The sequence below is a fragment of the Ranitomeya variabilis genome, chromosome 2, assembly GCF_051348905.1.
Source record: "Ranitomeya variabilis isolate aRanVar5 chromosome 2, aRanVar5.hap1, whole genome shotgun sequence".
NCBI lineage: Eukaryota > Metazoa > Chordata > Amphibia > Anura > Dendrobatidae > Ranitomeya > Ranitomeya variabilis.
The window spans coordinates 221,490,227-221,507,347 of record NC_135233.1 but is presented as its reverse complement, the minus strand read 5'-3'; the positions used below and the strand labels follow the sequence as shown (position 1 = coordinate 221,507,347).

Below are 17,121 nucleotides of genomic sequence, written 5' to 3'. Positions count from 1 at the left end.
AATGGTCCTGGAATGGCCTTGCCAGTCGCCAGACCTGAACCCAATAGAAAATCTTTGGAGGGAGTGAAACTCCATGTTGCCCAATGACAGCCCTGAAAATGGAAAGATCTGGAGAAGATTTGTATGGAGGAGTGGGCCAAAATCCCTGCTGCAGTTTGTGCAAACCTGGTCAAGAACTAAAGGAAACGTCTGACCTTTGGAATTGCAAACAAAGGTTTCTGTACCATATATTGCATTCTATGTTTCTTTTGTATCAACTACTTATTTCATGCAATAAAAAGCAAATTAGTCATGTAAAAATCATGCAATGTGATTTTCTAGATTTTTTTTTTTTAAGATCCTGTCTCTCACAGTTGAAGTTTACCTATGATAAAAGTTACACACCTCTCCGTTCTTTGTAGGTGAGAACTTGCAAAACCGGTAATGTATCAAATACTTATTTTCCCCACTGTAAGTTTGCTCCAATCTCTGTTGGTAGACCACTTAAATGCATTTGTCAAGCTCTGGAAATGGCATTTAGCCGACACAATGGACTGGCGAGTGTCCACTCCCATCCCCCTTTCCTGGCCAGCCAGAGGTTGGGCTTCCTAGAATACCAATATTTCTACTACATATTACAATAGTAAAATTTAGCAGTATACAGTATAAGCAAGTTCTAATGATTGCAAGTTCAAATTCCCTCAGGGATTAAAAAAAATATTGAAATTTAATAATAAAATGCTTTTTAAAAATGTATATAAAACTTTATCAACCCTAAGCCCAATTCAAGAATAAGGAAATGAGAAAATAAATACCGTATATACTCGTGTAATTGCCAAGTTTTTCAGCACATTTTTTTTGTGCTGAATTTGCCCCCATCCACTTATACACGTGTCATTGTCCCAGAAGACGGAGGGGGAGCGGCAGAGCAGCGGGTTACAGGAGGCAGGAGCCCACTGCTGCGGCTAAAGCCTGTGCCCGCTGCTAAAGAGAAATGAATATTCACTGCACTGGCAGTGCATATTCATTTCTCTTATAGCTCGCACAGTTACAGCCGCCGGCTTCCAGCAGCAGCCAGGCTATCATGGGTTCCCCTTCATTAAGGTAATGAATACTCCCCTTCCTCCACTCCCATAGGCGTGGAGAGAGGTGAATATTCATTACCTTCAAGCGGGGACACGTGATCGCTCGGCAAGAAGACCTGCTGGCACCGGAATGAGATGCTGCGAGGCCACACAGGGAAGGTAAGTAGGATGTGGGGTTTTTTATATAGTGATGAGGAACCATGCATACAAGGACAGGGATGGGGAGCCATGTATACAAGGATAGTGGATAAGGAGTCATGCATACAGGGATGGGGAGCCATGCATACAAGGACGGGGATGGGAAGCCATGTATACAAGGACAGTGGATAAAGAGTCATGCATACAGGGATGGGGAGCCATGCATACAAGGACGGGGATGGGGAGCTATGCAGACAAAGACGGGGATGGGGAGCCATGCAGACAAGGATGGGGATGGGGAGCCATGCAGACAATGACGGGGATGGGCAGCCATGGAGATGGGGAGCCATTCAGACAAGGGACGGGGATGGGGAGCCATGCATATAAGGATGGGGATGAGGGGACAATACATACCCAGCTTATACTCAAGTCAATAAGTTTTCCCGGTTTTCGTGGCAAATTGTTTTGCCTCTGCTTATACTCGGGTCGGCTTATGCATGAGTATATACGGTATATTACTCTGTCGCCTCATTGGGGGACACAGGACCATGGGTGTTATGCTGCTGTCCACTAGGAGGCGACACTATGCATAATCTGAAAAAGATTAACTGTGGCTCCTCCTGTGCAGTATACACCCCTGGACGGCATCAGCCTTCTCCAGTTTTTGCTTAGTGTCGCAAAGGAGGCACACCTAAAGATTTTTACTCCGTTTCCCGTTTTCCAACGGGATTACAGATGAAGAAAAGAGGGTCTCCTGTGAGACCCCCGGCATGGCTCCTTCCTCGGCCCCCTATTATGGGGTGCCCAGTTGAAGTTGAGATGGCTATTCCCCAAGCTGCTCCTTCCCCAACCCCTCGGGTGTTGGTTCGAAGTCGAGACCCCCCTCCTTCCCCAATTCCTTTTGGTTTCTGGGTTGAGGTCGAGGCGAGGATAAAGGCCCCTGAAGGTGTGACAAAAGCACCCTCCCTATCCCCCTCTGGGGGTATTAGGTTGAGACACCTCAGGTAGGGCCTGTACAGGCAGCATCCTACAGCTCCCAGCAATGGGCCAGCACACTGCGCCTGCATCCAGGGACCCCAGCCCAGCTGCGGGCTCCTGTTGGGGCTGGGGGGAGTGCAGGCAGGCATGGCACATACAGACACAGGGCTCCCTGCGTCCCTGTCTCTGCGGCAGCACCAGCTCTATACTGCCTCAGGGGGACCCCAGCCGGGCTCCCCCTTCCGCTTATAGCCCCACCGCCATCCTGCCTTCAAATCCGGAGGGGTCCGGTTCAGATCCAACCCCCTCCCGGACTTTCGCGCCGGCCTGGAGCCCTTCTGGGCCTCAGGCATCTAATTTAGGCCCCGGCTTCGGCCTAGCTGAAGCAGCAGCCTCCTCTCCGCCCCCCGGATGACAAATATGACACTCTACAGTGTCATACAAGGGGCGGATCGAGACAGAAAGGGCGGGTTTTTTATAGCCTTGCCGCCTTTTTCCAGCTCTCCGCCCCCTTCTCCTCCTCTCTCCTCTGTCTCTGCAGCCATTTTCGGCTGCAGATTAACCCTGCATCTCCCGGTCTGCAGGACCAGGCAGCCAGTCTCCGGGGGGCACAGCACTGTGGATTTTCGGCGCTGGACCTAGGGGTACACTGGTGGGGTAAGATCACAGCTGGGTTATCTTTACTCAGCTGTGAATCCATATTACCTATAAGGCTCCCCTGTAGGTTCTCTACCCCTGTAAGGTCCATCTGCTGGCAGCACTTCTGCACTCTGTGCACTATGCCAGGCTCAAGGTCTAAGAGAACCAGGCAGAACTGCTATTATGCATTCTGCACAGCCTGCGGGACCGCTCTCCCCAGTAGTAGCACGTACCCGCATTGTCAGAACTGTATACAAACTACTGTCACAGCCTCAAGAAGCCCCTGCCAATGCCTCGGTGTCTAATGCCACACCGGAATGGGCTACTCAGATATCGCAATCTATGACGCAGTCTATAGATAACCTAACTTCCACATTGCTTCAGGCTCTGCAGGGTCATGCCCCGGCTATGACCGTTACCCAGCAAGGGGAGAGCTTGACTCAGGAACAAGATGACCCTGGCACATCCACGTCTAGGTCACGACGCAAGCGGATCCATAGATCAAGTCCATCTGCGTCATCCCATAGCACACGGTCATCCCCCTCTAGGGAGAGACACCGTTGCTCCAGGTCATCTAGACCGTCCCATTCCAGGGACAGACAATGCAGATCTCCGCAATCCCCAACCAGAGAAGGCCTCCTCCCCAGCTCACCCAGCAAGGGACGCCTCAGTGATACACAGGATTCGGAAGGCATCTGCGACTCTGACTCAGACAGAGAAACGGAGGGGTCCCTGATCCCAATGCCTCCTAGCAATACAGCGCTAGTTGAGGACATAATATCGTCCATCCATCGGGTGCTGGACATTTCTGATCCGCCACCAGAGGCCCCAGAACATCAGATTTCCTTTGAAGGACCTCTGAAGCCGCCTAAGGTTTTCTCTAACCACCCAGAGTTTAAGGCGATCCTTAAAAAAAAAAAACAGCTCTCACAGCCTGAGAAAAAATACGCTAATCGCAAATATCTGGAGGCGAGGTACCCCTTCCCACAGAAGGACACCAAGGAATGGACAGATCCACCTGAAGTGGATCCCCCAGTCTCCAGGCTAGCAGCACAGACCCTCCTTTCACTGCCAGATAGCTCAACCCTAAGGGACGCAGCAGACCGGCAGGTAGAACGCATGGCTCGTTCAATTTTCGAGGCAGCAGGGGCATCCCTGGCTCCCACGTTCGCCTCAGTTTGGGCTGCCAAGGCCATCCTGGCCTGGGCAAACAATTTACAAGCCTTCCAAGCATCCGCTCCTGAACTGTCAGACCAAGCGGTTCAAATTGCTGTTGTAGCAGATTACATGCTCCATGCAGCTCTGGATTCAGCAAGGGGAGTCGCGGGGATAGCATCAAACGCCATCACGATTCGGCGTATCCTCTGGCTGCGGGAATGGAAGGCGGACGCAGCCTCAAAGAAGTCCCTCACGCACCTCCCCTACCTCAGTGGGAGACTTTTCGGTAAACAGTTGGACACTATGATATCCAACGCCACAGGGGGTAAGAGTACTTCTCTTCCCCAACTGAAACCTAAACGCACTTACAAGAAGCGTAACCAAACTCGATTCCGATCCTTTCGGAATTCCTCCGGCTGGTCCGTCTCACGTCCAGTACAAAATCGTAACCGTTCCCCACGCAGGGACAACTCACGATCGACGCAAAGGTCGGACAAGACCTGGCAGTCAAAAGCAGGCCAGTCTAAGCCCAGAGAAGGAAAATCTCAGACTTTCTCCTCCTCATGACTCACGGACTCCGGAAGACACCACACCAGTAGGCGGCCGACTTTTGCTCTTTCATCAAGTCTGGCTGCCTATTACAGAAGACAGGTGGGTCACGGAACTAGTGTCTTCCGGATACAAAATAGACTTCACCTCCAACCCACCGGACCTGTTCTTCCTCTCTGTCCCCCCAAAACCGCCAGCCAAGGCTCGAGCCTACCACCAAGCGGTCTCCTCGCTTTGTCAATCAGGAGTCATAGTACCGGTACCCACGACCGACCGCTTCCGAGGGTTCTACTCCAATCTGTTCGTAGTTCCCAAGAAAGGAGGCAGCGTACAGCCCATACTAGACCTAAAACAGCTCAACAAATATGTACGGGTCCGTCATTTCCGCATGGAGTCCCTTCGGTCCATCATTGCGTCCATGGAGAAGGGAGAATATCTCGCCTCCATAGACATACAAGACGCATACCTGCATATACCCATTGCACCTGCCCATCAGAGGTTTCTCAGGTTCGCAATAGGCCAGGACCACTACCAATTCGTGGCTCTCCCCTTTGGACTCGCCACGGCTCCCAGAGTGTTCACCAAGGTCATGGCAGCCACCATGGACGTCCTGCACTCCAGAGGCATAGTAGTCGTTCCATACCTGGACGATCTACTCATCAAGGCTCCCACCTTCAAGGACTGCGAGCTCAGCGTCTCAATCACAACCGATACTCTCAGTCGCATGGGCTGACCAACCCCGAGTCAGTCCCTGACCTTCCTGGGAATGTTATTCAACACCTCCAGGGGTCTAGTGCTCCTTCCCAAGGACAAGGCCCTGGCGACTAGCAGTTCGCACCCTCCTCCGCAAACCGCCTCGATCTCTCCGGTTTGCCATGAGAGTCCTCGGCAAGATGGTAGCGGCAATAGAAGCTGTCCCATTTGCCCAGTTTCACCTCAGACCTCTCCAACTAGCCATTCTCAAGTCCTGGGACAGGAATCCCTTTTCTCTCGACAGGGAGTTCCAGCTAACGTCGTCAACCAGGAGGTCCCTGCACTGGTGGCTCAAGCCAACCTCGCTAGCAAAGGGGAAATCCTTTCTCTCAGGTCAATGGAAGGTCCTGACCACCGACGCGAGCCTGACGGGTTGGGGTGCGGTGCACCTACACCACAGGGCACAGGGCAAGTGGTCCCCAGCGGAAGCGACCATGCCCATCAACATCCTGGAAATTCGTGCCATCCTACTGGCATTGAGGGCCTTCCATCACTTACTGGCAGCCTCTCACATCAGGATACAGTCGGACAATGCCACGGCTGTGGCATATGTGAATCATCAAGGGGGGACCCGCAGTACCCAGGCGATGCGGGAAGTGTCACATATCCTCCGCTGGGCGGAGGACACAGGGTCGGTTCTTTCGGCGGTCCACATTCCGGGTGTGGACAACTGGGAAGCAGACTTCCTCAGCCGACAAGGAATAGACTCGGGAGAGTGGTCTCTCCATCCCGAAATTTTTCAACAGATATGTCTCCGCTGGGGGACCCCGGATGTGGACCTAATGGCATCCCATTTCAATGCCAAGGTCTCCAACTTCATTGCCAGAACACACGATTCGCGGTCGCTCGGAGCAGACGCTCTGGTTCAGGACTGGACCCAGTTCCAGCTTCTGTACATTTTTCCACCTCTCCCCCTGATATCCAGAGTGGTGAGGAAGATCAAACAAGAGGGAGTTCCAACCATCCTAATTGCACCGGACTGGCCCAGACGCACATGGTACGCCGACATCGTACAACTCACAGCAGACGCCCCTTGGCGTCTCCCCGACCGCCACGATCTTCTATCACAAGGGCCGTTCTACCACCAGAACTCAGGGGCTCTCAATTTGACGGCGTGGCCCTTGAGACCTGGGTTCTAACCCAGGCAGGGCTCTCGGCAGATGTCATTGGAACCATGATCAGAGCACGGAAACCAGCCTCTGCCAAGATTTATTACCGTACCTGGAAAGCTTTCTTTACCTGGTGCGAATCTCGTGGCCAGATCCCACTCCCTTATTCCATACCCAAAGTACTTGGTTTTCTCCAATCGGGTCTGGAGGCCAGGCTGTCATTGGGCTCGCTTAAGAGCCAGGTGTCAGCCCTCTCAGTGCTTTTCCAAAAGCGCATTGCTACCAAGCCGCAAGTAAGGACTTTCCTTCAGGGGGTTTCCTGATTGGTTCCCCCCTACAGACGACCACTAGAAACGTGGGACCTCAACCTGGTCCTGACAGCATTGCAGGAACCACCCTTCGAACCTCTTAAGGAGGTCCCGCTCCGCCTTCTTTCCCAGAAGGTGGTTTTCCTGGTGGCAGTCACCTCGCTACGCAGGGTGTCTGAACTGACAGCACTCTCCTGCAGACGGCCTTTCCTGGCATTTCACCAGGACAAGGTAGTTCTTCGTACGGTCCCATCCTTCCTCCCGAAGGTTGTGTCCGACTTCCACCTCAATGAGGAAATTTCACTACCATCCCTTTGTCCGGTTCATAGAGTGGAGAAGGCTCTGCATACGCTTGACCTTGTCAGGGCTTTGCGTATATACGTGTCTAGGACTGCGTCCTTCCGGAGGTCTGATTCCCTTTTCCTCCTTCCGGAAGGCGGCCACAAGGGTATGCCAGCTTCCAAAGCTACTCTTGCCAGGTGGATCAAATCCACCATACAAGAGGCGTACCGCCTTAAGAATTCTCCTCTTCCAGCCGGTATTACGGCACACTCTACACGGGCGGTAGGGGCCTCCTGGGCCATTCGGCACCAGGCTTCGGCACAACAAGTGTGTAAGGCGGCCACTTGGACTAGCTTACACACGTTTACTAAACACTACAGGGTTCATACCCAGTCCTCAGCGGACGCGAGCCTGGGTAGACGTGTCCTGCAGGCGGCGGTGCCCTAAGTGTACGGGCCTGTCTGCACAATATTCGTCCATTGCTCCCCACCCAGGGACTGCTTTAGGACGTCCCATGGTCCTGTGTCCCCCAATGAGGCGACAGAGTAAAGGAGATTTGTGTGTACTCACCGTAAAATCTCTTTCTCTTAGCCTCTAATTGGGGGACACAGCTCCCACCCTGTTGCCCTTTCCGGGCTGTTGTAACTGTTGAGTTCTCATATTGTTTTCTTGAGCTCGTACATAGTTGCCTTCTTACAGGCATAATTATGTTATTCATGTTACGTTCCTCTTACTGCTTTTGCACAAAACTGGAGAAGGCTGATGCCGTCCAGGGGTGTATACTGCACAGGAGGAGCCACAGTTAATCTTTTTCAGATTATGCATAGTGTCGCCTCCTAGTGGACAGCAGCATAACACCCATGGTCCTGTGTCCCCCAATTAGAGGCTAAGAGAAAGAGATTTTACGGTGAGTACACAAAAATCTCCTTTTCTCGGTTCTTTCATTGTGAGACATAGTTCCTGTGTCCCCCAATGAAGCAACTGAGAAAAGGGATATTTTTGGTACTCACCGAAAAAATCTATCTATGATAGCTCTCATTGAGGGACACAGCTCCCATGATTTGTGTCCCCCAATGAAGGCTACATAAAAAGCTTTTACGGCGAGTACCAAAAATATGCTTTTACTGTGAGAAGGTTACTGGTAAAATACTGGAGGGGAGATTTGTGTCACTCAGGATGTTAGCTTCAGTGATGTGAATCTGGAAACATGCTCCAGCATACTAAGTGCTGAGAGGGTTAATCCGCCATGTTAAGGGCTGGGTTTTTGAGTTCAGCCAAAGTGTGGGTGGGAAGGCTGTTCACCATATCTCCACCCCAGGGTGTGGTCTGAAAAAGGTGAATTCGGAGCCTTGAAACTCATTCATTGTTTGGTGTTTTTCTCTGGAGATGAGAGCTCCCAAGCCAAACATCTCCTTTTCTCAGTCCCTTCATTGGGGGACACAGGAAACATGGGAGCTGTTTTCCCCAATGAAGGCTATGAGAAATCAATTTTCCAGTGAGCACCAGAATCTCTTTTTTTGCATTCCCACATGCATAGTTGTTCAGTCTGCCACTATAAAACTAAGTAATCCATTTAGTAAAGTCTGTAAAGGTAAAAAAAAAATACCGTACCATTTTTTCAGTCACTTCACCTCCCCAAAAGATGCAAAAAAAATATTGTTCAAAATGTTTTATGTACGCCAACATGGTATTAATAAAACCAGCTCACCACACAAAATACAAGACCTCGCACAAGTTTGACAAAAAAAAAAGAAAAGTGTATGTGTTCACACTCTGTGTGTGAAGCTGACAATATGCCTGACAGTGGTTACAGCTGTACAATCTGTGCTGTCTCCTAGGTCTCATTCTCCAGTGCTGTACAGTAGAATCAGGTAATGTGCTTGTACAGCGTTGGAGATGGAAACCTTGGAGATAACACAAATGGATAATCAAAGGGATTTAGAAATGCTATTATTTTGTAGGATCATGCTCTATATTCACGTTAGAAGCAGAGGGACACTTTATTTCCAGACAAACAAATCATGGTTGCAGAATATGTTTCTGTTTACAGTCTTTGCTGTAAATATGTTCAGGCTTTTTTTCTATAATATAGTTTATAAATATGCATTATTTTAGTACAATTCTTAATTTTTCTCTCCTAATAAAGGTGATAATCACACATATGAAGAAGAAGAATACACCAAGACCTATCACTATCCACAAGCTCAACAGAGGGTAAGTCTGGAGTGCTGGATATGAAAACTTTTAACTATATTTTCCTGCCATTATTTAATGTATAGAACACCTGTTTTAAAGCTGAAAAATTAAACATAACGACCTCAATGTTTAACTATAAAATTTGGGTATATTATGGCCTGATTGATCCAGCCAAAAATGCATGACTTTATTGTGTCTGGAGCCGTGCTTCTCTCTCGATTTACTTTCTACTTGAGTCATTAGTTTATTATGTGTATTTATGGGGTTGTGTGTGTCAAATTCATGGGCGACAGCTTGTTTTCCAAAAATGTGATAACTTAACATTCAGGATTAAAAGTTATCTGCTCTGTACATGAAGATCTTGGTCCATATGCAACACATGTATACGTTTCTTTAGATAGATTTGGGGCTTATATTTTTTTTGTTTTCTCTTCTTCAAGGTGCAGTCAGTTGGCCATATAAATCGGACGGAGATCAGCCGGGGGGCTGTCACGCCGGGGTCAGGAGAGCTGCCGGCCAGTCCGTGAATCTCCGTCTGATTTATATGGCCGACCGTCTGACTGCGCCCTGATACTAAGATATAAATCTCCTCCATAACCACAGACATAAAAGATAAAAAAATTTCTGCCTACATCCCAACAGAGAGATCTCAGGAGATAACTTTGTACTTTTGCATAATAAACCCGAAAGGTAGGTATGAAGCTGCTTATTTAATGGCCTGACTGCAGATCTCTTGATCCGAACAAACAGCTACACATATGCACTTCATATCTAAAGAGGGTTTGTTGTGATGAGGAGATCATACGCCCTATAGTCAGCAAGTAAGTATATAGAAATAGTACATGTGAATAACGCAGGGTACTTGGCTCATTTCTTTAGTTTTGCTATAGTCAATTTTTGTGACTGCAGACTTGTGAATCCTCACATCGCGCGCACTGCGAGGATTCGCTGGGAACGGGCGATTATATGAACTCAAGTATGTGTGATTTGCATACTTATGTCCAAATTTCGACTAGACGTGTCCTGCATCGCTCAATACACTTGCAATCACGCGCCCGCCCCTCCCGGCATTGGAGACTCCTTCGAGTGAACAATGCTCGCGATGTAAGGATTCACAAGTCTGCAGGCACATAGCATGACTTAAGACTTGTAGCTTAAGACCAGACAACTCCTTTAAACAGCTGCAAAACACCTTAAATAGAACGTAAATTCTCAATCAATGGGTAGAATGACATTTTTTTCTTCCCAAAAAGACCGTTTACAAAGCAGTTGACCTCTCTGAATAATTCCTCTCCCTGCACGTAAAGGGTTTATCCACTCATCTGACTACATCTTAAGTATTCATAATGTCCAATTACTCTTGCAACTATGTGAAAATCTTAGTAATTATATAAAGTATGAAGTCGTCATTGACACATTTCCAATAAATACCATAATTTGTTTTACAGACTAAAGATGATTTGCAAAACAGGTAGGTCTGTCTTTACTAAATAATCTAACTTTATATATTCCATCTATGGCACTTGTACACCAAAACCAGGAATCATCAGTAAGTAGCTCACTTTTGCCCTGTCTCGGTTACAGAAGTTTCAGCCGTAAAGAAAACACGTACCAGAATGTATCCCAGTCACGATACCAGCCCAGCTTTTCTCAGGGAGTGGAGCCACGGAAGCCCATCCGTCCCAAGCAGAAGGAAGAGACGCCGGTGAAACGCTTCATTCCGCTGTGGTTGCAGCTTCTCCTGCTCTTCCTATTTGCTGCATTTTTGGTGTATATGTATGTACTCCAGATGGATGACAACCCTTTCAAAGCTATTGAAGAGAGCCCGTAACCATTTTTGTATGCCATCTTTATTACATTACCAATTGCCAGTCCAATACATACAAAAAATATTTATCATTTCTTTGATTCACTTACTCTTTTATATAAATTGAGTGCTTCAAATTATAATACAAAATCCTGTGCCATTGATTATTGTGACAGATCAAAAGTGTAAATGCACTATAACATTTTTGACACATCAGAGAGACATGTCAGAAGTTTTGATTGTGGGTGAGATTTGGTCGGTACAACCAGTAATCAGCCAAGTGTTGGTCTCCTCGGAGGCAGGCTTAAATGAAGGTCTATGAGTTAAGGCACCCATACACATTAGACTAAAGTTTGTCGATATCTGTAGTATAACGTGTATGGGGGCCTTTTGACTCTTCTCCACCAGATGATGTTAGCGAAGTGAATGACGTGGCCTGTTTAATGTCAATGTACAATCCTTTATTTCTCCACTAGATAATCCATTGACAGAGTAGTCTGGCATCAGCTCTCCCATAGAGAACAGAAGGGCGCTCATCCGAGTGTTCCTGTGCATGGGAATGTTGGTAGTGATATTTGTCTGCACACTAATTATTCGGAGAATAACTTATTTCTATAAGGGCCTTAATTCTCTCAGCACTCAGTGCCTACATACACTGACCAAAACTCCTGACAAAACTTTTCTAAGAGTCCAGTCATTCTTTAAGTCGTGACTGTGACCAACCATTGATGCAATCTATTATGACCATATTATACCAGTTTGCTAGTAAGTTTTTAATTTTTCATGTCCATATTCATGCCACGCTATTATTTTTACATGTCACATGTAAACTTGTGCGACCATAGTGAATTATATGACAGTGTAATAATATTGTTTATTGCAATTCTCCTAAACTGAACTGGTTTTGGAAGAACTCTAAATGTATTTTTTTTACAATTTTTTTTTTTTGTAGTTTCTTTACTTGCTAAAAAAATATATTTTTACAGGTGACCAGACCAAAGATATAACTCTGCTAATAATAAACATTCACTGGGTTTTCTTATTAAGACAGATTTCCACAGATCTCTCTTAACTTTGCTTGGCTATACTTTTCCCTTGCAGTGATCTTTACAGGTGACGTTACATTACAAGCCAGTCATTCAAAGAAATGGCTGAACATATAATATGTTTATTGGCCACATCTGCAAGAGTGAAGGCCCTTATTACTTTGGATATAAGCAGCCTATATAGCACTCCTATTTCCTAATAAATAAAAAAAACAATAGTGTACATAGTTATTTCTGGGGTCTATTTTTTTCTGTGTTTGTTCATTTGAATTTACCTGATATCTTTTATAGATGGCCATACACATTTGACAAAAGTAGGTTGATGGTTGAACAACTGTTGTCTTCAGGGTGATCATTACTATGTAAGCCACATCCATAATAGTTCTTATTGTCATTATTACTAGTGTTGAGCAAACGTGCCCGGATAACATGTTATCCAAGTATCTTGGACGTGCTTTTATATTATGTTCGAGTCTCTGCGGCTGCATGATTTGCTGCTCTTAGACAGCCGGAACACATGCAGGGATTGCCTGTTTGTTAGGCAATCCCCACATGTGTTGAGGCTGTCTGACAGCTGCAAATCATGCAACCGCAAGACCTGCACATATTATCAGAGCACGCCCAAGATACTCGAATAACACATCCGAGCACGTTCGCTCATCACTAATTATTACCATTTCCACTGGCTATTTGAGCTCAATAACACCAGGCATAGGACAAACGATCTTTCTTTTCTTATGGGTATGTTCTTTTCACAAAAAATGTAAACATGGCAGACTTCCTTCCAGATGATGACAGTATGACCTATCATTGGTTTGCTAAAACAATAGTTTTTTGTTAAATATCACCCTATAAGCATTAGTTTTGGTTGAAATTTTGATCAACCTTAGACTGTGTGTGGACAACTTTGGCCGGGGTCACACTTGCGAGTGCAATGCAAGAGTCTCTCGCCTCAATACCCAGCACTGCCGCCAGCACTCAGGAACGGAGCGTTCAGCTGCATAGAAATACATGCAGCCGCATACTCCGGTCCCAAGTGCCAGCAGCTGTGTCGGGTATTGAGGCGAGTGACTCGCGCGAATTTCTCACATTGCACTCGCAAGTGTGACCCCAGCCTTAATGAGAATCTCTCGGGATGATTATATTTCTGAAACTAGCGCAATGGCTCCTTCGTGCAACAATAAAAAATTATCGCTATTTTGCAGTAATCCATTGTGCCATCCAGGGCTGTGGAGTCGGTGTCCATTTTGGTGGTGTTGGAGTCAGTATAAAATGGACTGACTCCGACTCCTAAAACATATTATAAATTGGGTTTAGTAGTTCAGTGAAGGATGTGCTGTAAATGTTTTCCTAAGAATTTGGGAAAGTTACATAATGTCCTATAAATGTATGTTGTGTTCCTGATCTAAGGATCCCTGCTTTTAGTTGAGATGAATCTGTGCTGCACTTTATGTATATGCTCCGTAGTGAGGCTGTGCTGTGGCGTCGGTGTTGGAAGTCCACGACATTGAGGAGTCTATGGTTTGGCTTACTGACTCCACAGTCCTGATGCCATCGCTGAGAAATAAAACTTTGAAACCACGTGGAAGTGCATTACAGGTGTGTTCATGAACCCTGAGTACATCAACACATCCCCAGTGCACTTCCAGGCTAATTTGCATGTGGTTTCCATGCTTGATTTCTCAGCGCTGGCTCATAGGATTACTACCAAACATGTATAATTTTTATTCTCGTACAAGGACCTTTAGAGTCGTACCACTAGGTTCAGTAATAAGATTGGTCTGACAGCCTCTCTTAAGTGTGTCATATAAATAAAGTACCCTTTATTGCATTTTACTAATAAAAACAATCAAAATATTTTGGAAAAGGATGATTTTTTTATTTTTTAATGATTGATTTGTAACAATTTTGCATGTTAAGTAATTATATTATCTTGAAAAGGAAATGACAATGCTTGGACGACGCTGACTTTTCTATTGTCCAGGCTGATTATACAGGACATTGGGTGGAGTATGCTGTCTGCTAATAACCAGTATACATAGGTTGGGGTTATGTGCTGTTGTTCGGATATCTTGTTAAAATACAATATCCATTATACCATGCCAGCTAGGAAAGTTTTATGCACAGCCAAAGGCTAGCAAGTTAACTTGATGGCTATTGATTTACAATATTGACAAGAACTGCAAAGTTGAAATTTACCGCCTGTCAGTGTACACTGTGAAGTTAACGCTAATTTCACCTTGTGCAGTATGATGGGTGAAATTTGTGGTTCCCCTTCACCATCTTTGCATTGATATCCACAGTGGTAAATACTGTTGTGCGTATCACTTTAGGGTATGTGCACACGTTGCGGACTTGCCTGCGGATCCGCAGTGGATTGGACGCTGCAGATTCGCAGCAGTTTTCCATGCGTTGTACAGTACCATGTAAACCTATGGAAAACAAAATCCGCAGTGCACATCCTGTGGAAAATTCCACGCGGAAACGCTGCGGTTTATTTACCGCAGCATGTCAATTCTTTGTGCAGATTCCGCAGCGTTTTACACCTGCTCCTCAATAGGAATCCGCAGGTGTTAAAACACAGGTGAAATCCGCACAAAAAATGCTGGAAATCCGCGGGTAATCCGCAGGTAAAACCTGAGCGGAAAAATCCGCACAGAAATCCGCAACGTGGGCACATAGCCTTACAATCTCTTGACACTTCAGGTCCACAGTAAATATCTTCTGCTGGAAAGTAGATAAAGGCTTTAAACACATGGAGGCTTTTTTTTACTTTTTCAAGAGGAAATTGTTTCAGGAAGCGCTCATTTTTGGGGAGGTGTTTTTTTTGTTTTTTTTTTGCTGTTGTTGTTTTGATTTGATTGGTTTCAAAGCATGTTGGATGATTTTTTTTTCCTGAAGTGTATTTTGCAGTCTTTTCGGGCGGTGCCTAGATTGGAGCAGATGTCATCAGTATCCACTTTCAAGAAGTGACATGCACATTCTTTTTCCTAAAGTGTTGAGAAAAAAATGACCAAAAAACTCCACATATGAACAGCAAAGAGGTATTTCAGGCATTTTTAAAGTGACTTTTAGTCTTTTTTTTTTAGCAGACAAACTGAACATATTTTTAGGGTCTGACTAGCAGTGCAACATATAATCAAGATTATCATCATCTGGGAAACAAAGTTAAAATAGTTTAGATTTTTTTATGCAATGCATCATTTCTATATAACCTCCGGGAATCTGAAGACATCGCTAATGTCTGATTGCCATTGTAAATCAAATTCACATTAAGTGCACCCATACAATTTTTTTTATTGCATTTTCACTGTCAGACACATTGTACATCTGAACTATACTATGATGCAAGCTTTGTTAGTTATTGTATTAATGTGAAGCAGAGCTGGTATTACAGTATGTACATTTACACACATGCCATCACCTCTTTACTCTGTATGAGACCAGGTTCAGACAGGCTTAATTTTCAGGCCGTATATGCACTACAATGCCCAGACCCAAATTTACAACCTCATATGTGTCTATACCTGTGGTCAGTTCAGGCATTGCAATACGTATACGGACCATGAAAGATGCCCCTGTCTGAACCCATACTCATAAATAGCTTTTTTTGGGGGGTGGGGGTGATTGAGTTCTCTTAATTACATTATTTTCTTAATGTATAAAGGTTGCTTTGTCAGAATAATTGCTTGCATTCTAGTTATTCTGTATAATCAATAAATTGTATAAGATTTTTGCAACTGATTATGACATCTGTGTTGTCTTCAGCGTCTTAAACAGATATTCCCTAAATCTCATTGGTGGTTCAGGATGACCTAATTGTAAAATGATCACTCTTTCTAAATATAATTGATTTTAAGAATTGTATGGTTTATGAGCGCTCGCTCCCCTCCCCCACCATGGATAGAGAGACCCCAAGCTGTGCTTATTCTTTATTGCTACTACTGATCCTAAACCACACCAAGATCACTAGTTACACACGTGGTCAAAATTGTTGGTACTCCTCGTTTAATGACAGAAAAACCCACAATGGTCAGAGACATAACTTGAATCTGACAAAAGTAATAATAAATCAAAGATCTATGAAAATGAACAAATGAAAGTCACATTGCTTTTCAACCATGCTTCCACATAATTTTTAAAAAAAATACAACTCATGAAATAGGCCTGGACAGAAATGATGGTACCTCTGAAAATAATGTGACAAAAGGGACATGTTAAATCAAGGTGTGTCCACCGACCCTGGACCATCAAGTCTTGGAACACTGCTCCCCAGCCGAGAAGGCTGGCATCTGTTGTTACGATCTTCCAGTGCAAGGGAAGGAAGGACTTCCCAAGATGAATCGACTGAGAGCGCTCCCATTATATCAGGGACTGTTTTATCCGTGGTGGGATCGAGACCATCCAATCCAGGAAACAGATCAAATTGTCCCATCTCGCCAGAAGGAAAAGTTGGAGAGGGCGCGTGTGAAAATGCGCAAATGGAGCTGCTTCCATTGAAGCAACCATCTTGCCCAATATGCTCATGCAGAAGCCGAGGGAGCGGGGAGAGGAGCATCTGAGAGACCGTATTCTGCCCCTGAGAGCTAGGGATTTTTCCTTGGGTAGGAAGATCTTTGCTTGGGTGGTGTCGAAGAGCATTCCCAAAAACACAAGACATTGGACCGGGATCAGAGAAGACTGGAGAACGTCCAGGGTGAACTGCAGAATTTCTTGACATTCCATGAAGGTTGCAACTTTGAGTTTGTTGTCTAAATAGGGAATGACGAGGATTCCCCTGCTGCGTTGAATGGCCATCACTGTCGCCTTCACTTTGGTAAAAACTCTAGGAGCGGGGGCCAAACCGAACGGCAGTGCCGTGAACTGGAAGTGAAACCCCTGAATGGCGAAACGAAGGAATTTCTGGTGCGGTTGAAAAATGGGAATGTGCAGGTAGGCATCTTGAATGTCCACGGAGCAGAGGAATTTCTTTGGTTCCATGGAGGCTATCACGGATCGGAGGGACTCCATCTTGAAGTGTCGCAGTCGTGCATATCTGTTCAGGAGTTTGAGGTCCAGAATGGGACAAAAAGAGCCGTCCTTCTTTGGAACAAA

The 17,121-nt window shown here is 45.8% G+C and overlaps 1 protein-coding gene across 4 annotated transcripts in view; it reads left to right on the top strand.

The window, feature by feature from the left end:
- EMD (emerin) overlaps positions 1-15,771 on the top strand; it is a 38,802-nt gene extending 23,031 nt beyond the window's left edge. For all 4 annotated transcript variants that reach the window (XM_077283700.1, XM_077283701.1, XM_077283702.1 and 1 more), the window contains 3 exons: positions 9,125-9,192; positions 10,623-10,645; positions 10,759-15,771. In XM_077283700.1, coding sequence (XP_077139815.1) covers positions 9,125-9,192; positions 10,623-10,645; positions 10,759-11,005 — 338 coding nt within the window. In that variant the 3' untranslated portion in view covers positions 11,006-15,771. The remainder of the gene's footprint in view (positions 1-9,124; positions 9,193-10,622; positions 10,646-10,758) is intronic.
- Positions 15,772-17,121: the final 1,350 nt, after the last annotated feature.